Genomic DNA, 27,854 nt, shown 5'->3' with positions numbered 1-27,854 from the left:
TGAATGTCTGGAGTTACCCGCTTAATTAATTACAAAGTCATGCCAAACGGGGTTTCCCTTAATTTCCAAAACAGGAGCTAATGGGGTAATCCTACAATTTAAATCATGATTCGGAGGTGATGCTCAGTTCTACTGAGAATATGCGGAAGCAGACCGGTGGTTCGAAAATCCTATGCAAAAATAAGTACAAGTGTTATTTCCATAAAAATTTTATTTTATTTTCTGATGTAAACAATTATACATTCCCATTTAAAACGCCTCTGGTCAGGTCATTACATTGTGCGACACAGACGACACAACCTTCGGCTTTGTACGTTTGGCACAGTGGCTTACAGCCTATACTGTGCAAACGCGTCTTGAAAGATAAAGAAAAATGTTTTTGGCCACTTTTAAAATGATTTGTTTCAGATTTGTACATTTCAATGACAAATGATATGCATCTCAAAGTATAGTGCAAATGGTTTTATATATTTAGGACAACCTCTGAATATCAGGGTTTGACTTCAAAATGAGGCACGAGTTTAAAGCCAACAACCTATGTGCTCCCCCTCCAACGTGTGTGTCAATAAATACGTACATACATACATATACACACGTATCAATGTGCGCGCGCTTGTATTTTACGGGGAAATGGAAGAAAACGACGCTTTATCGTTGAGGGATGTGTTTCGGTCACATTTGACCAACCGTTTCATTTTACTGTCACGCATGCAGCTTATCACCGCATGAATAGTTTCTAACCAGGAGGGGGCGTCATTATGCCAGAAACGCGTTCCAAATTAATTTATTTATCGCTACTGGTTTCCAGAAAACGTTTTTTACTTTTCCATTGCATAAATTCAATTTAACATCACTTAACTCATTTAACGGATTACAATCACAGCAAACTCAATATTAAGTGTAAACTAGAACTTCCTTGACGCCAGAAAATGTCAATCACAAATTTCCAAAGTGGTGTATTTAGCTAAGTTCTTCACATTCAACGGGGAACGAGGTTGGTTCTGAGCGGCTTGGCCCGGCTAGGGGGAGCGCAGCGTATCCAGTCGATCTCAGCACCACTTTTTGCCCTAAATTTTCAGGACAATCGTTTAAAACGAAGTATAAAATGAAACGTCACTATCCATATTTGTAACAACAAAATAAATTAATCTTTTTTTTTTTTTTTTTACAATTCTAGTGTTTCAGGAGAGGTTCTGAAGTTGGCACATGTTGTCTTGGTGAGTTCTCTGTCTTTGAATGATTGGTCTGAGCTCAGGGTGCATGCTGTGTGCAAAGTGCTGATAAAATCACATAGAATCACAAAAAAACTAAAGGATGACCACAGTTGCACAACATAGGTGCTTCTGCCACTGGCCCGTCTCCCTCCTGACTCCCCAGTGGTGAAAAGTCAGTCAGATACGTTGGAGTGTCTTTGGTCCTGGGCCAACGCACCGCTACACGTCGCTGGGAGGGTGATTGTGGCATGGAAGCCGGTTCGAAAAGCAGCCACAGCAGGCGGCCAGGAGAACCTTCTGGATCTCCTGGTTCCGGAAGGCGTAGATGAGCGGGTTGAGCAGCGAATTGTATGTGGCCGGCAGCAGGGTGGCGTAGGTGTAGAGGGGCGGGTACGAGGCGTCGCCCAGCAGGCTGTAAATGGCGAAGGGCAGCCAGCAGCTGGTGAAGACGCCCAGGATGAGTGCCAGCGTGGAGACCCCGCGCCGCGTGGTCACGTAGTGCGAGGAGGATGACGGGGGCAGGAAGTGATGTTGGAGGGCGATCTGGTGGGCATGACGGCACACCACCCGGCAGATGCGGGCGTACAGCTGCAGCATGAGAGCGAACGCCACCAGGAACGCCCCGGAGAGCAGCGCCAGGTGGGCGCGCGCCAGCGGCCACACCACGCTGCAGGCAGACGCCCCCTGCAGGCAGTTCCAGCCCATGGCAGGCAGCAGACCGAGCAGGGCCGAGCCGGCCCACGTCAAGAGCAGCATGAGGCGGGTGCGCGTCACAGTATGCTCCGAACAGTAGGTGAGCGCGTTCCGCAGCGATAGGTAGCGGTCCACTGTGATGGCTAGGAGGCTGCAGACGGAGGCGCTGAACGAGGTCACCAGCAGGCCGACGGTGGCTAGCTGCACGCTATCTGAGGGCACGCAGTAGCGAAACAGGAAGTGCAGGATGAGGCCCAGGCCGGCCAGGAGGTCCGCTGTGGCCAGGCTGCCGATGAGCAGGAAGGTGGGCGCGCGCAGCGTCGGTGTGTAGAAGATGGTCGCCACCACCACCGCATTCTCGCAGGAGATGAGCGTGCCAGACACGCAGAGCACCACATCCCAGGGGTTTAGAGCTGGGAATTCGTCTGGGGACAGTGACAGGTCGAGGGAGGGCTCTGTATCTTCTGTGCCCTCCACCCAGTCAATCTGGGAGTCGTTGTTCGTCATGGGCAGACAGCTGCGTGGGAACGGGGTCAAAGATCAGAATTTTGATGCCCTTTTTACAAAAGACCACGAATTTGCTTTAAGTCCACATATGCTGCCATAAAATGTACGTGTATATCAGGGAATGTGAGCAAGTTTATTAAAACAGTCGCTCTAATAATTTAGCACCCGACTATCCAATCAGTCGGACACTGACGTGCATTTGGTGACGCTTATGTCGCCGGAACCGGAGGGGAAGCCGCGATGTCCGAAACAGCGCCGCACGCGTCTATACGGCGGGGATGCTGGACACGGTGCGGATCTAAACATACAAGCTTGTTTCTATAAATAACCCGTGTATTATTTACAAGCTCGGGAAAGTGGGAAATATATAAACATTCGGCCTTTGTCCCACAACACAAGGCTTATATGTATGTTTTTGGGTAGTCGGCGTGAGGAGCATTAGATTGTAAGCAGTGGTGATGTGTCGAGCGGACTGGACAGCACGGAGTGGCCAGAGATAAGTCAATCTAATGTTGTATATTATGCATTAACTTGTAAATTCTACCCAGTGGACACTGCTCTAACACATTTCTGTATGTCATGTTACATAACACTGTTATGTATACATTCATCTTACAGCGTAAATGGCTGCCCTGCCTTCTCTCCTGCCAACAGCTTTGTCGTTCCCGTGATGGTGACGTTTCCCGCGGTTTGTGTTTTTAGTCACGCATGATAATAATAATAATAATAATAATAATAATGAAACATAATAATAATAATAATAATAAATAATGTACAGAATCAAGTTATTGTTTCGTCCCAAAATATATTTAAAATACACTTACCAGATTTGGCTGTGACACGGAAGAAAAACGTTCGTTCCAAATGAGTGAACATTCAAGCCGAGCCTCTATAACAAAGTGGTTCCGTCCCGGTCCGAGACGTGAAATTAGTAAAGAAAAAAAAAAGGTTTCAAAGACAAGTGTTTCCCATTCCTGAAAGGAACCGCGCTGCCTTCCTTCGCTGCAGTAGCTATTTCTCGGTGACTGTTTTGCTATTTTATGCAGCTACTTCCAGGTGCTTCTTGCATGTGTTCGCAGCTCCCGTGATTCCCGGCTACCTCCTAAATTTTTGGACTCAGACGTCTGTGCGTTTCGCCTTAGCCTGAGTCGCTTTGACGTCAGCAGCGATGGGGACCGCCATCGATTTGTTCATAAGGTAGCCAATGATTTGCTGGGAGACACGGAGGTTATACATCGTCGAAATTTCATTCATAAAAAATACCGCAGCATTCCGCCCCTCCCACTGCGGCTTCTCGTATAGGCCCAGTATATGCATCCACACAACGTAACGGGAAAGCCTGCCGTCATCATCTTTCCACGGCCACCCCCCAGTACCGACCACCCCCGGTTTCAGTTAAATAACTACACTAGCCGTTTACGTGCCTTCTAGGCATACAAGGTGAAAAAACGGCACAAGGTCACGCGTTAATAACCAATACAATTCAGTTTTGCATTTATAAATAATAGACTACTCTGAACTTAATAATAGGCCGTGTCTGTTGAGTAAAACACTGGCTGAGCGCCGTGAGGAGCTTCCCGTGGTGCTGAAACAGCCAAATGGATCCAGTTTACGGTGCATAATTACGGCGCTAGCACACACAGCTGTTTAAAATGTTTTGGGTTTTTTTTCTTTCTTTTTCCGTTTAACGCGTTTCAAGAAGCATTCAACAAGTGTTTTAAGTCTATTTTTTATTTGGAGAAATCTTAGATAGTAGCAGGAATTAATGTACACACGTATAAGTACCAGTGCATAATATATGAGGTATATTTTATGTAAATCCAAGGAACTATGAATGCATTGGTCTTTTTATTGTCACAATAAATAGTCTGGTTATAACTGTACCGCAACAAAAACTGTGCATTGTCCATCATCATCATCATCATTAATAGTTGTTGCTGTTGTCGTTCATTTTTGTTGTTTCATATTTTAAGTCATGATGGCCCATGCAAACCGCCATGATTCCCCGCAATGATTCTGTGAAGCGTTCAGAAGCGGGACGCAGCCTGGCGGCGGCGGGGATCCTCCGTCCCCCCTTTAGCGTGAGCGCGTGGGCGATGCGCAGTGCAATGCGTACGTGGACGCGCATGCCAATGTGATGGTGGGCGAGGCGTCTGCCTGGCGGGGCGAACCTCATCCTCACAGTCGCTATATAAGGTAACTTAGTTCCGGTTCTCACAAATTGCGCGCTATGCAGTCATCTGAGAATAGATAAGTGACCAACGTAATTAGTTATTGTACGCAGTCTTTCGCTTGATTTATAAAAAACGTTGACATTCGTTATTATTCCAATTAACTGCATATATATCCCATCTATACGTGTTATAAGGTTTTCTAAAGTTATATTTACAAATATTTTGCCGTCACGCACATTAAACCACCAATCTCAGAGAAAAACTTGTCTTGCGGGAATGTCAGTTGTTCCGAAATATATTTTCTGATGTACCCGATTACTCGAGCCCTTAAAAAGTGACGCACGTTGTCTGCCTCAGACGGTTTGTCAAAGGACATGTGAGTCTGCCTTGCTATTACCTAACATAAGGCGCGGTGCCGGGCGCGTTCCCGATAGCCTCCGCAGGATGCCACAATGTAGTCCCGAGACTCTTATCTTTGCAGGGGGGCGTCGGAGGAATGTATGCATCTTAAAATGGTGCATGTACACTTCTTAAGAGGGCGACCACCGTACCTATTGAAATTTTATCGTTCGTTTAGGATCACAGAGGAATTGACTAAGAGGTCTATATATTTTAATCGGGCTTTCACATAATGTTTTACGCTATACTTAATCCTGCAAACCGTGACGTACATAGATACCTGCACAGTTGTTTATACACTGTCGTTTTGAAATGAATTTAAAAAATGTTCTCCTTTAAAGCAAAGAGGAACAATATGATCATGGGTTATGATAAATTCTAAGTGGTATTAGAATAATTTTTTCTTTCATTGTTAGTAATTATCATTACTTTGTGCGATTGATATCGATCTAAACAGCAGCGAATGAATGAATGGCTTTGGCAGATGTGGGTTTATACCTTTTTGCTCCTTCTTGCTGGTGTCATGTCGGTATTATTCATTGCGCAGCTTTTATGTAGCCTACATATTCAGAATCTTCAAAAACACTGTACGCAGAATTCTACACATCAATTTAACACATGCAGAGTGTAACTGGCACTAACTGATATACAATAATGAAAAAGGTTTAGTAATAAACAAGTTTATTTAGAAAACCTTGAGAAAGAGGTGCACAAGGATCATTGTTCGTTACACAGCGTGCAGCCTGCAGGATGAAGCCGTAACTGTAAATCGGTGCAACAAAAAATTACATAACCACGGAAAAGCCTGGGCGTGTCGCTGAACGCAACTTCGATGGAAGCTTGGAGGAAATGTGACCGGAGAGGCATTTAACTTAAAGATAAAACTGCTGTTTCTGCGAAGGTGAATATGGCGAGAGCCTTGCAGCGTGGACGTAACGGAAAGGCGGCTTGGTGGGGAGTCACAGCTGTCAGGGAGGGTCAGAAACAGAAAACATTTTATGCAAAGAAATGTAATGGCAGCATAGACTGGGTGAAGGTAACCTGGCAGTGAACGTATCCGGGCCGTGGGACTGAGGAGTGTGCATCCTGAGACTAGTCCTCCTGGACAAGGCCATTACGCTTAACCAAGTTATGGTCTGCCTGCAGAGCCAGTCAAGGTGATTGTGCAGGAGTCTTTCTTCTGATTCTTTTGCATTGGCAGTTTAAGTCACGCCTGATGACTCACTCTGTTAACACCATGTATCTGGACTGTATTTTCTGCACTGGACCCTCTGGCCGGTTGGTCCCATTTCACCGTATCCAAATCTCTCGTTTCACTTACTGCTGTATACTCTACACTGCTGGTTGGTTACTGCTATGTTATTACTCTGTGTAATGGGGTGCAATAATTTTACTTTAATGTCTTTAATAAAGCTGATTCTGATTCTCTTGTGATGCACGTCCTGTAGATGATGTTGACAGGTGAAAAATTCTATGCGTGCTGGAGGGGGATGGGGGGGGGGGGTGCTGCTTTCCAGAAATTCTGCAGCTGGGGTGGTGGTGAGATGCTGAATAAATTATCACCACCCCCCCCCCCCCCTCCACGTTAGATGCAAGCGTCTGTCTCACGCTGTAGTGAGCATCAAAGGAAATGCTCCCAACGCGAGATTCCCAAAATTCCTGGGTGTTCTAGGGTGTCACTCTTAAAGGGGCAGCGCACAGAGCCCAAAGCAGGACCTGGAGGGGGGATGTGGGGGATACACATGGGGAGGCCACTCTCACAGGTGTAATGCTGTGCCAGGTTTTAGTGCTGCAGTCCTTCTGCTTCGTCTGTCTTTATGAATGGTCATTGAGACACTGGTGCTGTAATGAGGTGGAGAGCTTCTGCAGTTCAGGAGATGTGTAGATCACCAGAGCTTTGTGACATTAGTGCACAGCACTCCCACGATAGCATCCAATATCTGTATTCTCCAGGGTAGCCTAGGCAACAGACCGGCCTGGAGAGAAACCTTTTCTATACTTTGCCCATGTGCTAGAGTTTGCACTATTGCTTTAAATACTGATATGTGTTGGAGAACGGAGCCGGAAGCCTTAGAACCATGAAATGCTCATTCTGCATATGCATCTTCCTGTGTGTCCGAGGATCTGTCCCCAAAAAAGTGGACTGCAGTCGTGATGTTTCACCAGTGCCACTCTCAGGGCAGCCTGCAGTCGTGATGTTTCACCAGCATCACCGCATATGTCAGTCATGAATATAATCACAGACTCGTGGGTATAAACATAAGACTAGTCTTTACAATGGAGATGAAAAATGATATGAAATCCCAAAGTATTCTGTAGCTAAAGGCGAGAACTGGATCAAAGCTTACCTACAAACAACCCACTGACGTTGTCCTCCTGCCCGCAAGCAGCACTCTGTCTCAGGATGGAGGCTTCGATGGGCGCAGGAGACGCAAACTGTAACTGGGTTAGACATCAAATGTCACATGATGCACAAATGCTTAGGACATTTGTGTCGAAATGGACACAATCTGTGGTCAGTAAGAGTTGCGAGGCTGGCTGCTCAGTAACTAAGTGACACAATGAAACATCGGGTTTCAGTTCACAATTGTTCAGATAAAACATGTGGTGCATGATTTTGTTTTGTCGTGTTTTCTGTTTTTTTGTTAATATGCCTATATTACTTGGTGGAATGTAAAGATAAAAGAGAAAAAAATTGGGTCTTGGGTGTCTGAGCATCTTTTGCTGCTGGAGTCATCCGTTCCCTTTGCACGGAATCCGGTTGCCATGGTAACAGCCTCCCCACTCTGGTTTCCGTGGGAGCAGAAATGGTGATGTTTTCAAACACAGAACCCGAGGAAAGCCCTCATGCTTCCCTCCCCTCATCTCACCGCCACCCCCCCCCACCCCCGCTCCCCATCTCACTTCCCATTAAAACTCTCTGCCTCCATCGTGTGTCTATGAAGAGTAAAATTGTTAAATGACAAGCAAAATTTCAGCTTGATGAAGACCATTAGAATAGAACAAAATATGCCACGCACAATGTCATGGTTTTAGTTGCGATACTAAATAAAATGTGTATAAAACAATGAGCAGGTCTAGCCATGCTTTAGTTAAAGGTTAAAATTAAACGTGAGATTATAAATAAGCATAAATATACGCTTTGGTCTGTATTAATCTCATTTGAGCATAATTCACAGCAATATCCGCCTTCCATGCAGGAACTGCGGAGGACGCTAACGTGACCTCAGCCCTCTCGGCGAGGCTGCATCGCGCAGGTGCGACGGGGTGCATTTCAAAGGGCTCCCAGGTATCTTTACAGCCAGACTTGGGCTCACTTTTCATCCCCTTTCAACACATGAACAAGAAGGCTAAGGAAAGGGCTGACAGCAGCTCGCCTTAAGAAACAACATCTCATTAAAGTCTACTTCTATAACAAAGAAGAAAAATTATTACTTTCAAGGTTTAGAACTGTCACACTTTGTCATCTTTGGTGAGGCAGTTCCATTTTTTGGTTGCTTATTTCGGACAGGATGGGTTTTCCACGACGGGAAGTATTATGGATTTTATTGGTGATCGGCTTGATGGAAACGTATCGCTGTCAAACCACAGGTACTACATTTGAGTGTCTTTCATTTTTGCCAGCAAGTAAACTAAAACAGGATTATGAAGTTACTTTTTATGTGTCTTTGTATGTCATTTAAGTCTGACAGTTTTTGTTACAGAACAGGACGCATGATGGCCAAACATGTATCTGTCGTCTGTTGTTATTTATTTAAAAAAATGTTAAACTGTTAAATGTTTCCTTGTGGTGAGCTGAGAATGTCTCACAGTTCAGCTCGTTTACTGGGGCTTGTCCTGATCCAGACATCCTGCGTAAACGTTCCCACCTCACCCGCGAATTTTTAATAACGTTTTTAATTTTACTGCATTCGTCCTGAGTGAATGCTTTTGCTTTCCTCAGTGGCAGATGACTGTGGGCGCCTGGATGGATGCGGGGACTGCATCAGCGGAGATTCCCTCAACCTGACGGGCTGCGTTTGGAGGCAGTGTGATGACGGTGAGAGTGGGCAAACACACATACACACATAAACAAAAATATATTCTCATACATGCATATACACGCCCACGCAGATACACAGCGCAGACACAACTGGCAGCTGCAGCAGAAATCGGATCACCCCCCTGTCACCTGAGCTTGGCGATTCCACACCAAATCAGTGAATAATTCAGAACCTGGGCCTTCAGTGTGATGTCACAGTGAATCGCACACTCAGACGCACACACACGCATGCATGGTCGCAACATTATCGTTCACCCACTCGCAACATATTTAGGCGCAAACAACAAACACGCTCTCCAAAACCTGAACCAGGGAACACACTTATTGCGTCCTCATCCCTTTAAAAAAAAAAAAAAAAAAAAAAAAAAAAGAGGATGAAAAACAGAGAAGGTGGAGACCATGATGGAGAGGACCTGGAGAATTTCACTCTGCTGGATTTGCTATCTTGTCTGGTTGCCAAGGCGACGGTGTCTTTGTTCATAGTGCGTTGAGTGCACCTGGTTGCTAAGGCAACCCAGATGTTAGTGGCTGAAACAGAGACAGGCCTCAGCAGGCTGGAGCTGGACAGGGGTCCGAGCCGCACGAGAATCATGACGGATATCGTGTCACCGCACCCAGCCCCAGAGTGCCTGCTGGTGTCCCAGACGGATGTATGACATTTTAGCAACTTGCATGATGAGTCCACATTACACCTCACCACAGCAGACGAAAGCTTCTAGCGAAAGCTGTGGGGCAGACAGCCCAGAGCGAGCTGGCTGGTAGGCAAAAGATCATCCGCAACGGCCCAGAAGCCATGACACATCGAATGTGACATCAACCTCCCCGGCCCGCAGCACCAATCAGGTCACTAGTTGTTTTCAGTTTCACTGTTTTCTGATCCTGCAAAAACTGAGCCATGTTAAATAGGTGTCAGGTGGAAGAGCTGTATTCTGATACCCGAGGGATACATGCAGTAAGTTTAATTATTAACACCCAAAAATTATGTCTGTTCTTCACTGGACAATGTTCAGCATCACCGGGAAATAGTCGTACGTGTGCCTTTCATGGAGAACAGACGCGCTCTGATGTGGCTGACATTTAAACATTCTACAGAGCTTCTCTTTCTATTCTGGTCCCAGTAACAGCGTCAGAAATATTGGCCCCTGCCTATGTTTTTCACATTTATAAAGGACCCTTAACACATGCCTGTTTGAGCACACGTTTCTGTAGCATTTCTGTCGCTATCCGAAAGTCCGGGCGTAGTACTTGCAGAGAACACAGTCGCCTTGAACTCCATCCTGCACCTGATTCATCCCGCAAATATGCTCTGCCTTTTATTCCATGACCCAAAGCCGGATGTAACAGCTTTAAGGTGTGCAGTGCTGGCAGCGATGCGTGAAACCTCAGGTCTGTGACGAAGCTGTACCAGATTCAGCTCTCTCTCCTTTCCAGACACCATCAGCGGCTGTGTCACCAGCGGCGATACTATAGACGGCTGTTCTATGTTCAATGATACAACCATGTGTCCAGGTGAGTGACTTCTCAGTTTCGAAGACAGGCAGACATACCCCTCTTTGCCCGCACACATGGAAGATGGACAGAAGCATACAAGACCACGTGAACAGCACCTCAACAGTCACACGCGTGCATCAGCAGCACCCTCACGCATGCATACATGTACACAAAAGGAACATGCTACGATCACTTGTGCTACGTGTTTGTGTGCGAAGTTGTGGAAGTCAGTGATGCTCTTTGTCTGCCTGGGCTTATGTGCACCCATGTGATCAGCTGTCGTTTTGCTCTTACACGCCTGATTCCAGCCCCTGCCACATCTACTCCCAGCAACTCTGTCTCAGGTGAGCTGGACCTAGACGTTTTGCCCACCCTCTTTACCACAAATACACTCACATTTTCTATCCATAAACTGCCTAATCAAATTCTAGATACAATTCTCAACCAAAATACCATTGACACAGAACAGGAATTTTGACAGAAATATCTGCGAAATGCACATTAACGGTGGTATTATGGCACCACTTAATGATGAGAACAATTACAGCCAATTTCTTAGTCACCAGTAACCACCTCGTGCATGCTTATTGGTCTCTTGTTGCCAAGCCACATTTGCTAATGAAAACCAGTGAAATATAAACAAGCTTCCATTTCTTTCCATCCGACAGGCCCAATTTTGTAGGTACATATTTTATCACACCAGATCACAATAAATCAGGGTTTCCCAATCCAGTCCTCAGGGACACATAGCCGGTCCACATTTTTGCTCCCTCCGTGTTCCCTGCCAGACAGTCCACATTTTTGCTCCCTCCCAGCTGAGGACCAGATTGGGAAACACTGCCCTAAACAAACCTGCCAAGTGTATATCAGCAAAAAACCCAATTATGACAGGCTCAGAATCACCTTGACAATTTAGATTTTATGACTGCTAAAAGCAGTTGTCACATAAATCATTCATACGTCACTTTAACAATGACAGTAGAGAACAATTTATGTATAAATTTTATTTTTCTTTTAACTTTGACATGTGTCTTTGCAAATACTCAGAAATATTGTGTCTAACTCCTTCCGCCCCCAGATACCACCGTACAGCCGACTGTTGTGTACAGCCAGGCCAGGTTTAACCTGTCCAGTTTCATCGGGGGCATTATTCTGGTGCTGTGTCTGCAGGCTGGGGGCTTCTTTGCTATGAAGTTTATGAAGGCGAAGGACAGCAGCTACGAGACCATGTGAGCGCTCCTTCACATGCTCACCTGCACGCGACTGCTCCTCAGAACATCCACGTACGCGAATCCACCCGAAGGAGACTCAAAATCCCTTAATATGTACAAGAGCACCATCTACTGGTTGCAGGGAGCAAAAATTAGTGTTTCTTAGTAAATAACAGATGGCAAATAACAGGGCTGTGGGAGGTGGCCGCAGAGGCAGTTTAAATGTGATATGCAGACCAGATACAGTGTCTGTTTGCTAATTTTGCATGTGTCTATGTTTTCTTTTTTTTGTTCTCTTGCTGCACAGAGAGCAAGTCCAGTAGAAGCCCGGGGATGGTCTGAAACACCAGACAAGAAAAGATTGGATAATTTGGGGGGTGGGGGGGTGTTATCAAACAAATGAGGGGGGAACAGCAACTTTACTGTGTTGATTTGGGATTGAAAGTGTTTGCCGAAAGAAGAGCATATACATCATCATCTCCACAATGCGTTTGACCCAGGGATGTGAGTGCGGGAGCTTCTAGTGGGATGTGTGAGAGAGTGTGTGCGTGAATTGAACGGGAAGGGGCGGGGTCTGTGTGTCACTGCATATGCTGCTGTGGATGGCCTCTCTGCCTACTTCAATTCAGGCGCTGGATTTCATTCGGGAAGTGTGACATCTGGACCTCCTTTTCCCTTATTTTGGCTCAGCGCATCTGGAACCGGCGTTAGGCTACAATCCGGGAATATGCCTCCAGCTGCTCAGCATCAGCTAACATACAGCTGCCCATCCCAGCAATGGGTGCTCCTTCAGTGTGCGTCTTTAATTGCCCTACTTCTTTGTATGCATTCGATGGTCAGGCAGGGTATTTAACTGAGTTTCCTCCACAGTTGTATATGCATTAAAACCTCCTACCACTTGACGGCTTGGTTTGTGTTATTCACAAGTTGTGTGGTTCATTTATTACAGGGATATTAGGCTGTTCGATGTGATAATTCAGTGTCTTGTCTTATCTTTGATATGACTTTGTTTTGTTTTCTTGTAAAAGACAAAGAAAAGAATCAAACAGCACTGGGGTATTCTGAACCATGCAGTTCATCAAGGGCATTCGGTTGGTTAAGTTACGGCTGTTTACGTGTTGATTTAATGTGGGTTTGAGTTTCAATCTGTCTTTGACTACTGTAATGGCGGATGCTTTACAGTGAGCTAAAAGCGGCGAGTCTCCGATCAAATTACAATTATAAATCCCACGACCGCCGGGCTCCTGTGTGTGGGTTCCCACAGGCTAATGGCTCCGTAATTGAGTATGCTGTGACAAGTGACCTCGACTGTTACACGTTTATGATTTTTTCAGGTGTTCCCTGTTTTGACATTATACAAATAAAGCATGCGGTTTTATTCCAAGCGTGAGATGATGTTTTTTAGTCTTGATATACTTCCGCTTGTTTAATACATCCAAGATCTATTTCTGGACTAATCATGCAGAGTTTTCCTGCGTTAAGACACTGATATTTAATTCAAGGGATGACATTTAATTTCTCTAACCGGCCGAAGACTGTTCACTCCCCCTCCCAACCCTTTCAACGCGCGTGACACAGACTCACTTCAGCAGCTCGGCAGCTGATTGGCATGTGGCATCCTCCAATCAGCATGCTGCATGCCAGCTCTCTGGCCAATTAGGCGGGCCCGAAGAGAGATGGGCGGCCGACCCGGCATATCCAAGCGATGACGTAAGGCCCGTAACTATACCTGTGTTGACAGGAGTCTCGGTCTGATTTACGTTCTTGCTCCAGCGAGGTTTTTATCTTGACGAGAACTTGCTTAGATCTGGAGGTCGCTCATCCGGTGTGTTTCCGTAATTAATCGTATCGTGGATCTGGCGTACGCCATGGCTGCCCTGTACGCGTGCACGAAATGCAATCAGAGGTTCCCGTTTGAAGCTCTATCCCAGGGTCAACAGCTCTGCAAGGTAAAGGCCTCGGGAGATGCGGGGACGCCGGCTCCCGGGGCTGCAAGAGAGCGCGTCAGGGATGCTGATCGCCGGCGGGACCGTGTCCGGGGGCTGCCCGCCCAACCATACGCAGCACCTACATAACGACACGATTGTTGGTTTAAATGTAGCTGGTTTGCATGAGGGATTAAGCCGGGATAATTTAAGTGTTCTTAGCCGCTCATTCGACATTAGACCTCGTCGGCAGGCAACTTTATACTGTGAAGTTTTCGGCGATGCTGGATCCATGTCACCTGGCGGCGGTGACTAAATGGTACCAGGTGGTATTTGATCTATCCCGATGGTAGCAGCATATTCCTTAGTTTAAATCATGAAAATGTACATGCGTGTAATAATATTATGCTATGTGCGAATTTTTATTATAATAAATTACGATAAATTAAATTCACCAAAAATTTCCCTGTTATGGTAACTTATACGTTTTGTAAATAATTTAGGTTTTTCGAGACGTTATCATATGATCAAGAAAGATTACAGTCCCCCTTGGGCTAGACCTGTGCAATCTCCCGATAGCCGCTGAGGATGGCAGAGAGCATCCCTCTGCTGCCCAGCCGGGAAGGAGGGGGGGGGGCAGCCATCTGCTTTCGGTGCTGCTGCTTGTGGGTGACCTCATCAGGGAGGGGTACAGGGAGGTGTTAATTTACAGGAGACAGGAAATCCCTGTATTAGCACATACTCGTTGTCCTACCCGCTTTGTAATCCTGACTGCACACGCACATGGGCGTCTGTGCTCACTGACCTTTTTCTGGTTGGTGGCCCCGCCCTCTGCCTCCCGTGGAGTTGAAGCCCTCTCACCAGCTGACTACCTGAGCCATGACTACACCTTCCATTATCCAACGCTGCTGATGTCACTGATTTCACGCTGACCACCTCTGATGAGTCGTGTGTGTGTGTTCTGTACCACAGGAGTGTCGCATCGCCCATCCCATGGTGAAGTGTACCTACTGCCGCACGGAATTTCAGCAGGAGAGGTAGGCCACACCCGACCCCCATGGTGTTGCTACACAAACAAACAGTAGCAGCGAGCAGGTCTGACACACCTCTGCCTGCACTGTGATGTAAACATACCTGCGGGAAGGACAGCGACACTGTCACCTGTTTGGGCGGCATGCTTCACTGCCCTCTTGTTTGAGCAGCTAGTCACAGTCACGCCTGAAGACCAGGTACAACACCGAGGATGATGGGATTCGCAAGGAGAACATTAAGCGAGAACAGCAGCTTCCTGAGCCCTTCACTGCTCTGTCATTATTGCGACGCCTCAGGAATGGAGTTTACGAGTTTTAATGTGTTGTGTCTGTGTGTGTTCTCTGCCTTTGTGTTCCTGCTATGTTGCTACATCCTTTGCTGCATCCAGCAAAACCAACACCATCTGTAAGAAGTGCGCCCACAACGTCAAGCTGTACGGCACGGTGAGTTGCTCCGCCAGTAGAGAAGTGTAACGCAGCTGGGAGGTACCTCCTGTAGCTCCCGGCCTTCACCACGCCCCCAGCCCCTCCCATTGACTGCCTCGGCCAATCACTGTATCCCTGGCTCGCAGGCCCTCATTGGACCACACATGCTCTGAAGGCGACTGTGTTGTGTGTTTGATCCATCCATCCATCCATCCATCTTTCATAACATCCCATACAGGGTCATGTTGGAGCCTGTCCCAGGCAGCACAGGGCATGAGGGAGGAGACACCTTGGACGGGGTGCCAGTCCATCACACACATACAGTCACACACCGGGGGCGATGCAGAGACATCGTTTTACCTAAACCACATGTGTTCGGAGGGTGGGAGGAAAGCGGAATTCCCAGAGGAACCATGCAGCCTGCACCCACAAAAAGGCTGCGGCGAGGCTCAAACCGCAGCCCCGAGGGAGCGAGGCTACGCTGCCGGCCCCCAGGCCGCCGGCCCCCAGGCCGCCGTACCACCCTGCCTGTCTGCCAGTCAGTTCCTTAAAAAGCCAGAGCTGGGCTGTCTGTCTGTTTTCTGTTAGCTGAAAGGAAGATGAAGGTGAAGTTTGTGTCTGTTGCTCTCGCCGGCTGCAGCCCAAACCCTGTCAGTATTGCAACATCATCGCCGCCTTCATCGGCAACAAGTGCCAGCGCTGCACCAACTCGGAGAAGCGGCACGGGCCGCCGCAGCCGTGCGAACAGTGCAAGCAGCAGTGTGCCTTCGACCGAAAGGACGACCGCAGGAAGGTGAGCCGCGGCGCCTGCATGTGTGTCTGTAAGCCAGCACGCCCCTCAACACCCTTTCCCTCCCCCGCAGGTGGACGGGAAGCTGCTCTGCTGGCTCTGCACTCTGTCCTACAAGCGCGTGCTGCAGAAAACACGAGAGCAGCACAAGCAGCTGGGCGGCACCTCGCATGCCTCCCTGTCGCACAAGGAGCAGCTATCGCACTATAACAGGTAACGCACACACCGGCCTCCATGGATCTGGCTTAACTCACACACACCCCATCCCACTGCATTCACTGGATTCCTCCTGACAGCAGTGAAGGTGGGATATGTGAAACAAGTGCAAATGGCAAATAAAACATCACTTCATTTTCAAGTGCTCCCTGGGATTCGAACCCATGACCTTTGCATTCTTAGCACAGTGCATCACTTGTTGAGCCTCAGCGCTCGTGGTGCTGATGCTGCCTCTTTTTGCACCGAGGCAACGTTTTCACTGCCGGCACTATGTACTTTTATCCGCTTGTGCACAGACGCATGCAGCTGTGTGTAACGACCCGCTAGGGTCCGGGGTGAGAAGGTTCTAGCTGTGCTCTGCATCTCCTCAGCCAGAAGACTCTGTCCACCTCCTCTCTGCAGAATGAAATCCCCAAGAAGAAGGGCAAGTTTGACAGCATCTCCACCAATGGAGACAGGTAAGCAGCTCCAGAGTGTGTGTGTCTGTGTGTGTGTGTGTGTGTGTGTGTGTGTGTGTGTGTGTGTGTGTGTGTGTGTGTGCGCGCGTCTGTCATATGCTGTTGTCTAGCCTCAGTCAGGATCCCCAGATGGTTCTATACTTGCTGAGGTGTCGCTCCCCCTGATCAGAGTCATTCTGTCCTCCCCATGAGCAGCTTCTCCCCGGATCTGGCACTGGACTCCCCAGGAACAGACCACCTGGTCATTATCACCCAGCTGAAGGAGGAGGTAGCCTCACTCAAGAAGGTTCTTCACCAGAAAGACCAGCTCATCCTGGACAAGGAGAAGAAAGTGAGTCTGTGTGTTTATTTATCTGCCTTTGGCTGGTGCAGTTCTGCAGTATATGTGGGTTCTTCTTCTTTCCTTGGGTGAGGACATTGAGTCCAGTGGGGGCACCATCTGCAGGTGCTGGCTGTGGTGAGGGGGCGTGGCTTGGCTCGGATGGCGGGGCATGTGGGTGGATCGGTCTGGCTGCATGTGACTGAAACACATGTGTGTGCAGATCACAGAGCTCAAGGCAGAGTTCCAGTACCAGGAGAGCCAGATGAGGACCAAGATGAACCAAATGGAGAAAACCCACAAAGATCTAGTGGAGCAGCTTCAGGTGGGATGTGCCTGTCAGGGTCTGTCTGCCAGTATCTGTCCATCAGGGTCTGTCTGTCTGCCAGCCAGTGTCTGTCTGCCAGTATCTGTCTGCCAGTATCTGTCTGCCAGTGTCTGTCTGCCAGTGTCTGTCTGCCAGTGTCTGTCTGCCAGTATCTGTCTGCCAGTATCTGTCTGTCTGCCAGTATCTGTCTGTCTGCCAGTATCTGTCTGTCTGCCAGTATCTGTCTGTCTGTCAGGGTCTGTCTGCCAGTATCTGTCCGTCAGGATCTGTCTGTCTGTCAGGGTCTGTCTCTCTATAGCCAGAACATGCTCTCTGACAGGTTAGAAAAGCCTTTTTTTGTAGCATTTGTTTTTCTCTTTGCTTTGGTCTGGGATCCTTACTGTATTGTTCACCAGAATTTTGGTTCATTGAAATATTCATCATTTTGCACACAATTTTGTACAATGAAAAGTTCCTTCCTTACTAACGATGATGCATATAACCAATCAAAGCTCAGTGGCCCCCTCAAGTGATCTTTGCTAAAATGGTTTCACGTATTTCTCAGGCCTACCGAGTTCTCAGTCTGCTCAGGCCTGGCACACTGCATGCTTATATAAGGACGGCAGGAATCTGCTCGCCTTCCTATTGGTCGCAGCTCTGTCCATGTGACTGCTGCCTGTGTGCGGCTCTCTGCAGGCGCGGAACCGGGAGCTGCTGAAGCAGGTGGCCGCGCTCTCCAAGGGCAAGAAACCCACCATGACATCACCGTGAGGGGCCTGGGTGGCCGGGGGGGGCCAGGGAGGAGAGGAGACTGCCGGAGGTGCAGGAGGTGCAGGGAGGGGACCATGGAGGGTGCTGTGCAGGGCTGGGATTGGGATGCTGCACACGGCTTCGTTTCCATGGGGACCTGGGTGTCTTCATGAGGGCTGCCGGCTTCCATTCAGCCAGCAGGTGTCACCTGTGTGCAGCCGTGGCAGGTTGGTGTGACTCCAAGCCGGCGTGCCTGACTCACTGCTGTGACTCGGAGGACCGCTGTGACTCGGAGGCTTTGTGTAAGGACACAGCTGTGAAACGGCGGCACATGACACGCTGGGGGGGCGGGGGTCACGCCTATCTGCACCCCCAGCATCTCCACACTGAGAAACAGTCCTCATCTCTACTGACACACAGGATATATTTCATATTCATATTGACCCAAGTCAGGAGAAAGATGAATGTGAGTGTGTATGTGAATGTGTGTGTGTGTGTGTGTGTGTATGTGAGTGTGTGTAAGCATGACAGACTTGTTTTCACGGTTTATGTGACACTCCTATTATGTGGTGTTGATGATGATGGTGTTGAGTTGAAGAGCTTTGTGATGAGCAGTGAGGTCTTTTGTTTGGCTGTGAAGATCAGAGGATGTTTACAGGGTGAGTCCACTTTCTCAGCCCTCTGCTACAATCCCAAACCAGGCTGCATTCATGCCCTTTGTCACTCAAACTCTTTTAATTTCTCACCCATCAATCCATCCCTCTACCTTCCTAACGCAGGAAACACAGGCCTCTAACTGGCAGTAGTAATTCAGGTCTCTGTGGACAGCAGACTGTCCAGTAAGACTTTAGCATCTTTAAAATCTCCTTTGGAAGTAAAACAACCCTGGTGGCCGATGTGTAATAACATACTTGGTGTCCAAAAATGTACCAACATCTGAGATTTTGACCTCTGTGCATTCGGTTGCTAGGATACAGGATGTGTCTACATGGGGCACAGGGTTTTAGCCTTAGCTCTGGGAGCAGCTAGTGCTGCCTGGATGACCACGGACAGCCTGTGCAGTACGGGGCTCTGTTCTCGTAGCGGCAGCCTTTGCACTCACCGTGGTAATACCTCACTTTCCAGGCTGCTCTTTCTTACATTTGGTGTGACTAATAAACACTATTTATTTACTCATCTGTATATTAGAGGATTTTTCAAAGGCTCACCCCTGTCAGCAGATTTGCACAGCTGTAGCGGGGGCTTCTGTACGTGGTGCTGGTTCATGAACAACAATGCATGTAAATAGTGTTTTATATAGGAATGTGTATGAATGTGCTGGAACGGGCCGATCTGGCCTCACAGGCCGTCACTCTGTCACGTCAACGTGTACTGCCATAACCCCAATAAAGCATTGCGCTCTGGGAAAAGCACTTTGGGTGTCTTTGGTGTGAGTTTATCTGTGTTTGCATGCACGTGTATGTGAGATGCCGTGTGAACAGGTCCTGACTATGAGATCTCGCTGCTCCCCCTAAGGAGGGCTGAGCTTTGGTAGTCCAGGGTACAGCCTCTGCATGTGAACTTTTTGGGACAGCGGCCCCCAAAACATCCCTCCACCAGGGGGCGTTCGACTGTCCGCACCACTGCCAGCTGAATAGAAGGGTAGGAGAAGCAAAAATAGCAGGGCTGAGTCACACACACTCGCTGACGCAGACACACAGCTGCTGTGGCTATCCGCCATCACTCTCCCGTCTCTCTGTCCCTCTTTCTCCCTGTAATGTTTCTTACCGTATTTTTGCTGTGTTCAGTTTGTTTTAGGTCCGTCAGCACCAGGGACCGGCTCCTGTGTTTATGAAATGTGTCTAGATGTTCTGCTGGGCCCCAGGCAAAGCCTTTGAGGGGAACCTGAAGTCTGGGTGGTGGTTCTGCTTATGATACGTGTCTAGATGCTGCTGGTGGGGGGGGAAATGGAGGTTATAACTTTAGGGGCGTTGGTCACATGACAGTATGCGTGGTGCTATGGGACGTGTGAGCAGAAGACTGCAGAGGAAAAGATAAGACGGGAGTTTGAGAGACACAAAGGCGGTCTGCTGTGTCCAGCGTGGGGAGGGACTGGAGGAATGCAGAGGCGGGGGGGATCAGGTGTCCGGGGGGGGGGGGCGGCTGAAAGGGGTATAAATTTAGCACCAGCCGGGTGGTAAGAGAGCAGACGTGCACACGCACTCGTGGGGTCGGTACAGAGGAGCCTGAGCTCAGGAGGCACAGAAGCAGAGCACCGAGGGCGAGAGAGGACCAGCGTCAGCCATAGGCCTTGGGGGGGGTCCACAGCGACACCATGGATTTCCAGTCCAGCATCATCCACGACTCCGGGCCCATGGACAACCTGGAAAAGCAGCTGATCTGCCCAATCTGCCTGGAGATCTTCTCCAAGCCGGTGGTGATCCTTCCATGCCAGCACAATTTGTGCAGGAAGTGTGCCAACGACGTGTTCCAGGTGAGGGTGCAGGGGGGGCGCCAGGACGGGGTGGGGGGCAAGTGAACAGCAGGAAGGGCGAAGGAGAGGTGGAGTGAGGGCGAGGGGCCGGAGAATGGCTCTGAGAAGCGCCTGGTGGGCGTCTTACTCCCCGATGTCTCAGTGACGTCCTGTGATGGCTTAAGGAGTCGTGCTTCTATGCAGCAGTTAAATCGTCACACTTGAAATTCATCCGGCCGCTTTTTACTTTAGCCCTTCATGTTGCACAGTGACAGGGTCCCCTCCCCACCCCTCTGCATGATGAGGACCGCCCCACAGGCCTCTCTGCACCCCCCTGTCTGTTTGTAGGGGAGGGGCTTTTGAGGGACGAGTCAGCGGCACGCAGTGCTATTTCGGGAGGATGATCTGAGGAGGTCGTGGCCTCGCTGGCAGCCTAAGTGCAGGCGCACTCAGACAGCCAGCGTGGGCCCATGCCATTGCAGGGCAGGCAGGCATGCGTGCAGATGCAGACGCACACGCAGACGGGCTGAGATGGCCAGCGTGGGCCCATGCCATTCTGCAGCCACGGCGGGCAGCATTCGTCTTTCACACTTCAGCACGGCACACTGAGCAGCGATACGGACACCCTCTCTGCAGTGTGGGGGGGAGGCGCTGGCTATGACCGTGACTGATTACCCCCCCCCCCCAAGTTAACTCAGATACTCCCAATGCAGCAGAAAAAACTGTAGAGAATTCAAAAGAAAACGGTGTATTTGCACACAACCCCTCGCCTTCCTTTCCCATAATACTATATTATTTATCTTTACGCTTGTATCATAAATATCTATTTTGGTAGCAGCACATGGTTGCCCTGTCAATAAATGCAAAGAGGGCCTGTAAGCTGATCTCTGCGGACAGACACTGGCTGAAAGCTGTGAAAGCAGGCGTCCGGCCCCTACATGGCTCCATGATGCTGAGGTGCCGTCTGCTTAAGGACGATGTCCAGAGAGCAGTCACTTTAACGTATGCGCTGCCGTGCCGTAGCTGAACACAGAGACTGTATCTGCGGTGTGAGTGAACACAGAACATGGCTATTAGTGTGTAGGAAACAGCCTCAAATGTCCCAGGCTGAAAATGTACCCACCCACTGCAGGCTGCTAACCCTTACTACTCATCGCGGGGCACCAACATCACCGGGGGCCGATTCCGCTGCCCCTCCTGCCGGCACGAGGTGGTCCTGGATCGCCATGGTGTCTACGGCTTGCAGCGTAACCTGCTGGTGGAGAACATCATTGACATCTACAAGCAGGAGAGCAGCAGGTGAGGGCTGAGTCCGTGAGAGTGTGAGCATGCGGGTCCCCAGCAGGTGAGGGCGGAGTCCGTGAGAGTGGGAGCGCGCGGGTCCCCAGCAGGTGAGGGCGGAGTCTGTGAGAGTGCGAGCATGCGGGTCCCCAGCAGGTGAGGGCGGAGTCCGTGAGTGAGCGGGCGCGCGGGTCCCCAGCAGGTGAGGGCGGAGTCCGTGAGAGTGCGAGCGCGCGGGTCCCCAGCAGGCGTGGAGCTTCAGAGCAGACACCCACTGGCGTGATGCTGGTAGCGGTGCAGGGCAGAGCAGCTAGGAGGGCTGGGGTAGCATGTGAATGACGTCTGATCCGTCACCGATGTGCTGTCGTTAAGTGTCACACACTTCGCTTAGTCACTCACTTATCTACTGCCAGCCAGCCCGATTCCTATGTGCCTCTGCGGTCTCCACTCCTCAGTCACACACACTCACTTACCATATGTTTTATGAACGACGGCTCTCACATCGTGCTATACACACCGACACACGCAGGTGCACAACATGGCAGGAAGCGAGAGAGTCACACCTCTCCATGTGAGTCAGTGTGTGGATGTTGGAAGGTGGGGGGGGGGGTGGCAGCACAGGGGGACAGCTGGTGGCAGAGCTACAGCAGGGTGTCGGGTGACTCTTGCTGGGCGAATACCGACCCCTATCCCTTAAAAGGACGGACTGTGTGGGAACTGAACTCAACTTTGCTACTTTAAAAGAAAAGGAGAGAGGGAGAGGTGGAAGGGGAGGTCACTGACAGAGCTGGGTGGAGGAAAGGTCAGGATAGAGGGCGCTTCTCATCTCCAGCACACATGGACGCGTGTGTAAATAAAGCACAACACTGCCGTCGCCATGGACACAGCTCCAGCCGCCAGACACAGGGCCACCGATGTCACTGCGGGATCAGTCAAAGCTCATTTGACAAACAAGCTCATTTTGATAAGCTCCCTGCCCCCCCCCCCATAGCCCACGGCCAATTAAAACCAAAGCGGAGCAGCCCATGTGTGTGGAGCATGAGGAGGAGAAGATCAATATCTACTGCATCACCTGCCAGGTGCCCACCTGCTCCATGTGCAAGGTGTTCGGGGCCCACAAGGACTGCCAGGTCTCCCCGTTGCAGGCCGTCTACCAGACGCAGAAGGTGAGCGCCCCCCCCCGAATTCACACAGCCATCACTGCAGGGCCTAAACCTCAACGAAATGGGACTGCGGAGTGAGTGACAGGTCGCCAAGGGCACCCCGAGGAAGCCGTCACCCAAACGGAAGGCTGAAGAATGCGTAGGGATGCATATTTTTATACGTGTCTGTCTGAGGGGAGCATGTGTCTGTTTTTAAACCCAGAACAGGTCACCACATGCCTCAAGGGGCGGCTCTGGCTCTATAATTAGCCGTGCATAAAACACAGATGACTGCGGGAAACAGGGCTTATGCGCCTTTAACCTAGAGAGAGACAGGCAGCGCGTGTGCAGGCGTTTGTGGGACACCGTGTGTTTGTGCCGTGCTGTGCATGTACTGTACACATAGGAGGTGGTCGCGGAGGGAGGCGTAGCGTCAGGGAGGGGAGGAGATGTGAGCATAAGCCCTTTTATCCGAAATACACATCACTCAGCTGTCGCACGCAATTAGCCACTCGAAGGTGGCTGGTAAATATAGCGAGTTTTGGTGGGGGGGGGGGGTTACCAGAGGAAGGGTGCTGAGCAGGACAGCTCAGCGCATTCGGGGCTCGATGTAGCACTAGCTGGTCCCAAGGACGCGCCCCCTGTCCCCCAGGATAGCCTTTCCAGCCCTGCTGCCGGGGCCATGTCTGTCACACCACCACCTGCATGTCCGTTTGCATCTCTGTGCTGGTGCCTGCTTCAGTTTACACGCGTATGTGCTGGCAGTCACGCGCACACACACCCACACACACACACACACACAGTGCGTGTTCCCGGCATGCTTTGTGCTGGGTGGAGAGCCGGGCCCTGTGAATAGCAGCTCAGGACATCCCCTTATAAGTGCAGCCAGAGGTGTGTGTGTGGCGTGCGGACAGGGACACGCAGGGGCACGTCCAGGCCTGCTTGTGTGTCGCCTGGATGATAAGATACCTCGGGGGGTGGGGGTGCAGATCATCTCAGGGAGCTTGTTTTCCACGCCAGGGAGAGCAAAACGTACACCAGAGAATGTGTGTGTCCATCTGCCTTAGTAGCGACAACAAAAAATTGCAAATAACAAACAAAAAAGGATGTTACAATGAAAGAATTCTGTGTTTGTGTGTGTGTGTGTGTGTGTGTGTGTGTGTGGCAGACGGAGCTGACTGACGGCATTGCAGCCATGGTGGCAGGAAACGAACGGATCCAGGCAATCCTCACCCAGATGGAAAACACCTGCAAAACCATCGAGGTTTGCTAGGGGGCGCTGTCGAGCTGTGGAGGCCTGAAATGCAGACACAAAGATGCATACTGTAGCTCTCGTTGACTGATTGCTTTAGTCGTCATATTAATTTAAGAATCCCCCCCCCCAGGAGAACAGCATGAGGCAGAAGCAGCTGCTGAGCGAGCGGTTTGATGGCCTCTACGCGCAGCTGGAAGAGCGCAAGGCGGAGCTGCTGGCGCGGATCACGGAGGAGCAGGACTGCAGGATGGCGCGTGTGCGCGAGCTGGTGCAGCAGTACCGGCAGCAGCTGGAAAGCAGCTCCGCGCTCATGGAGGGCGCTCTCGCCTCCATGGAGGACCCGGGAGAGGCCAGCTTCCTGGTGGTGGGCGCCGCCCGCCGTGGCTCTCACTCTTATTATTACATAATGCAGTCTCTGTGGGTAACACTTTACTTCAGGGGACGCAAATAATATACGCTATTACTTAATGTACTGATTAACCACAAACTGAGTCTTAGTTACACACTGATCTCGTGTTAATTCATCATTAATGAATCGTGATGCGTGTTTAATCGAGCAGTTGCTGTATTTGTTACTATATCTGTTACTTCTGTTCACCTTTGTGAACGACTGAAGGAACAAGTCATGAGTAACAGAAGGTAAATACCGATCTCATGTTTGTTTGTCATTTATGAATCATGATGCATCTTTTATCTCAAGAAGCTACTGTATTTGATGATGATCTCTACGTTACTCGTAACTGAGTTCCTGCTAAACCTGTTAGAACGGTCACCTGTAAGTCTTTCACTATCCCATCCATCAATCAGCTGATCAAAGGTCTCCCAACCCTTTTCAAGGCCATAAGAAACAGCCACCTTCCTTCCTGAGCAGATGGGGGGGCCCCTGGTGGCCCCCGGGCCCTAAGCAGACTCTCAGGTCGCTGATGCCTTGGGCCGCTCCTGCCTGATCATGTGATCGTGTCACACTGACATTTCCCTCACTCCTCTAACTGTTCCTCTCACTCTCATTCGCTCGGCTGCTGACGGGAACCTACAGACGGCTAAACAGCTTCTGAAGGAGTAAGTGCTCCCTTCCTCCCCGTATCCCATCACCCCACCCATCAGGATCTTCTCCAGACCTTCATGGTGAGGAACATCACTGACCTCTCCCCTGACTGTGCTCTCAGCATGTCCAGTGCCGCCCAGCGCTGTCCCACTGAGCGGATAGAACCCGAGTACGAGAACATGGACCACTTCACCCTGGACACCCAACATGTGGAGGAGCTGCTGCAAGCAATGGATTTTGGTTTAGGTATGCAGACCCCTAACCCTCATGCTTACAGGCACCCGAGAACACGGCCTGAACCCCGTGTTACCTTGCACTCTGAATAACCCTACTGATGTCTGTTTTCTATCAATGATCTCTTATCTACGTTGACTTACTGTTGAATTGATGATACAGACACCATGACACTGATCTACTCATCTTCATCTAGTTTTTAATCTAAAGCAACATACAAGTCTGTCCAATCAGAGTTTTCATAAAGGCAAAAAGGGATTTATGAACGCAAGAGTGGAAATGGTGAGACTGATTTTCTGGACGTTAGACAGCAAAGCTACTGGATAATGATGTTTGATTTTGGTTGGCATGGCTACCTGCGTTCTGGGAGCATCCGGACTACCTTTGGTGCTGTCTGTGTAGAGTCTGTTGAGGTCCACTGCGTCCAAAGCCCTCTCCTCTTTGAACTCACCCATCTGACCTTCAACATTTCTCCTTCAGATGAAGATGAGGATGAGGAAGATGAGGAGGGAAATGAGGAAGGAAATGAGCAGGGCAAGGCGGGAGAGGAGACAAAGCAGGCCAAAGGTGAGAGAGGTGAAATTGCTGTTTCACTAAGTGTTGTTCGCTAGTAATTGTCTAGTAGTGTGTATGTCTGTGTTAGTGGCAGTCGAGCATGTTTGTTGTGGGTATTGATGTGTGAAGCCTTTTCAGTAGTTCGTGGGTGTGTGTGACTTTCACTGCATCTGCACTAATGTCCTTCTGCCCACAGAATAGCAAAGTGCACCACGACGGAGAAGATATGGAGAGAGCAGGACATGTGACATTAAGCAGGAAGAGGACAAAGGGAAAGTGGGTAGATGGCTAGAGGAGGACTGCAATGAATCATGGTGCGTTAGCAACTCAGGTCTCACATTCTGCGACTAGGAAGAACATTTTTCAGAGCATTTTCTTATTTTTCACAAAAGAATTTTCACACATATACACTTTGGTGCTGTTTGGTCGTCTGGAAACAGGCCAGAAGAGGTGCACGTTCAACACGTAGTTAGACACGATGAGGTATTAAAGTTTTGATTCTTTTAGTGAGAAAGAATTATCCGCCACAGTATGTAAGTGGAGGATTTCCTGGCAAACAGCGCCCCCTGCCGCCAAGAATGCAAAAACCCTCCGAAATTCTAACAGCTCCGAGTGAGCTCATCAAAGGAACGTTTGTATATCTGTATGCAAACTTAGTGTTTTGTACATTTTATATTATCAAATGTTGTTTGTGCTGACGATAATGATTATAATAATCATTATTCTTGACTATGTTTTGTATATGATGTGAGAATAGAACAACGTATATGTAAAATATGTGGCCACAGATGTGACAGATAAAAAAACTTTAAAAAACAAAAATGCTGAGCGACCTTGTATGCGATAGAAGACGGCGGCAAGGCACGCGCAGTAGTGGACGGGCCAAAGACCCGATCCTCTAGAAAAATCCATAGATGTAGGTTTTCAGACAATCTGTTTTTAATATAGTTAAGATTAGTGTGAGAGGTGAGTCGGGGACGGTGACTGCACATTTCGTTATAATTGCACAGCAAAATAAATGTTGATTTTCATGTTCTCGCTATGGGTTCGTCTGCTCTGTCCGTGTTTTGTTACATATGGAATACCACTGAAAGTACGCAGGCTATGTTTGTGGTGTTTTAGTGTATCGTAAAAGGGCCTTATTGTCTGAGAGGTAACCACGTATTCACCAGGCGTATACAGGCAGTCGTGTGGAAAACGGAATAAGGAATAGGATATGGGATTTATGAACTTACTTAGACTACAGAAAACTAATAATTTAAACATAAAAAAGAGTAAGATATAGGCATATACTTCTATACTCTTTCAATCTTTTCATTCTAAAAAAAATCTTTATTCAAAACATACACCTAGCTATTTTTAATCCAACATTACCACGTACACTCTGAAAATAGGCCACAATCTCTATATTGTTTCTGAACCGCAAGTCTATGTTTAGCGGGTCCAGAACCAAATCGCTAAGGATGCATCTGACATTAACGATGGCTTTCATCTGAGATACGTACTGTACCACACTGGTAATCTGAGGGAGCTATGCAGTTTTACGTCGTACCTAATCAACTCTTTGTCAGCATTTTGCGTTCAAATTTTAAATTAAATGTACTTCCAAGGAATTTAGCCTTGTTATGCATGGTCTGACCATCAGGAGATGTGCGTGCACTTTTCAATCAATATTTATAGTTAATGTTCTGTTATAGTGGATATACTTACGATGTTAAAACCTATTTACGACCATTAACAAAAATTACGACAATGTATACGTACAGACAGCTTTAAAAAATCTGCTTTGGCTTGACTTAGCAGCTGCAAAAGACGAGAAATGTTGCAGAAGTCTAAATGAAATACGATCGAAGAGGAAGTCAAAACCGTTGGTATTTTGCACACGACTCCTGGTGCCAGTGCTGGTTTACACACTTAAAGAACAGCTCTGGCAGAGT

The 27,854-nt window shown here is 48.9% G+C and overlaps 4 protein-coding genes across 11 annotated transcripts; 3 read left to right on the top strand and 1 right to left on the bottom strand.

The window, feature by feature from the left end:
- Positions 1-193: 193 nt before the first annotated feature.
- Positions 194-3,378, bottom strand: gpr3 (G protein-coupled receptor 3). The gene is made up of 2 exons (XM_072705482.1): positions 3,239-3,378; positions 194-2,424 (listed from the first exon to the last, which is right to left on the bottom strand). The coding sequence occupies exon 2, from the start codon at positions 2,412-2,414 to the stop codon at positions 1,434-1,436; it is 981 nt and encodes a 326-aa protein (XP_072561583.1). The 5' UTR covers positions 2,415-2,424; positions 3,239-3,378; the 3' UTR covers positions 194-1,433.
- cd164l2 (CD164 sialomucin-like 2) lies at positions 2,569-13,115 on the top strand. Of its 7 annotated transcripts, none has more exons than XM_072705485.1 (8): positions 2,569-2,914; positions 8,188-8,276; positions 8,499-8,578; positions 8,931-9,026; positions 10,461-10,538; positions 10,829-10,864; positions 11,599-11,749; positions 12,039-13,115. In XM_072705485.1, the coding sequence occupies exons 3-8, from the start codon at positions 8,500-8,502 to the stop codon at positions 12,052-12,054; spliced, it is 456 nt and encodes a 151-aa protein (XP_072561586.1). In that variant the 5' UTR covers positions 2,569-2,914; positions 8,188-8,276; position 8,499; the 3' UTR covers positions 12,055-13,115. The 7 variants fall into 7 exon arrangements, with proteins under 7 accessions (XP_072561586.1, XP_072561585.1, XP_072561589.1 ...); XM_072705484.1 differs by having other exon boundaries at positions 2,570-2,704; XM_072705488.1 differs by having other exon boundaries at positions 2,841-2,859.
- Positions 13,116-13,447: 332 nt separating this feature from the next.
- On the top strand, positions 13,448-19,365 carry LOC111854201 (protein FAM76A). The gene is made up of 9 exons (XM_023831947.2): positions 13,448-13,680; positions 14,629-14,693; positions 15,077-15,131; positions 15,754-15,906; positions 15,977-16,116; positions 16,491-16,577; positions 16,773-16,908; positions 17,120-17,221; positions 17,900-19,365. Exons 1-9 carry the CDS (start codon positions 13,600-13,602, stop codon positions 17,972-17,974), a joined length of 894 nt encoding a protein of 297 aa, XP_023687715.1. The 5' UTR covers positions 13,448-13,599; the 3' UTR covers positions 17,975-19,365.
- Positions 19,366-20,116: 751 nt separating this feature from the next.
- LOC111854248 (E3 ubiquitin-protein ligase TRIM63-like) lies at positions 20,117-26,952 on the top strand. Of its 2 annotated transcripts, XM_023832019.2 has the most exons (9): positions 20,118-20,426; positions 21,538-21,704; positions 22,678-22,852; positions 23,997-24,092; positions 24,214-24,447; positions 25,120-25,142; positions 25,250-25,374; positions 25,843-25,929; positions 26,114-26,952. In XM_023832019.2, exons 1-9 carry the CDS (start codon positions 20,268-20,270, stop codon positions 26,116-26,118), a joined length of 1,071 nt encoding a protein of 356 aa, XP_023687787.1. In that variant the 5' UTR covers positions 20,118-20,267; the 3' UTR covers positions 26,119-26,952. The 2 variants fall into 2 exon arrangements, 1 of the variants encoding a protein (XP_023687787.1); XR_002840634.2 differs by lacking the exons at positions 25,843-25,929; positions 26,114-26,952 and having other exon boundaries at positions 20,117-20,426; positions 24,214-24,999; positions 25,250-25,364.
- Positions 26,953-27,854: the final 902 nt, after the last annotated feature.

This window comes from Paramormyrops kingsleyae, chromosome 23 (genome assembly GCF_048594095.1).
Source record: "Paramormyrops kingsleyae isolate MSU_618 chromosome 23, PKINGS_0.4, whole genome shotgun sequence".
Lineage (NCBI taxonomy): Eukaryota > Metazoa > Chordata > Actinopteri > Osteoglossiformes > Mormyridae > Paramormyrops > Paramormyrops kingsleyae.
This window is presented reverse-complemented; position numbering and strand designations above follow the sequence as displayed.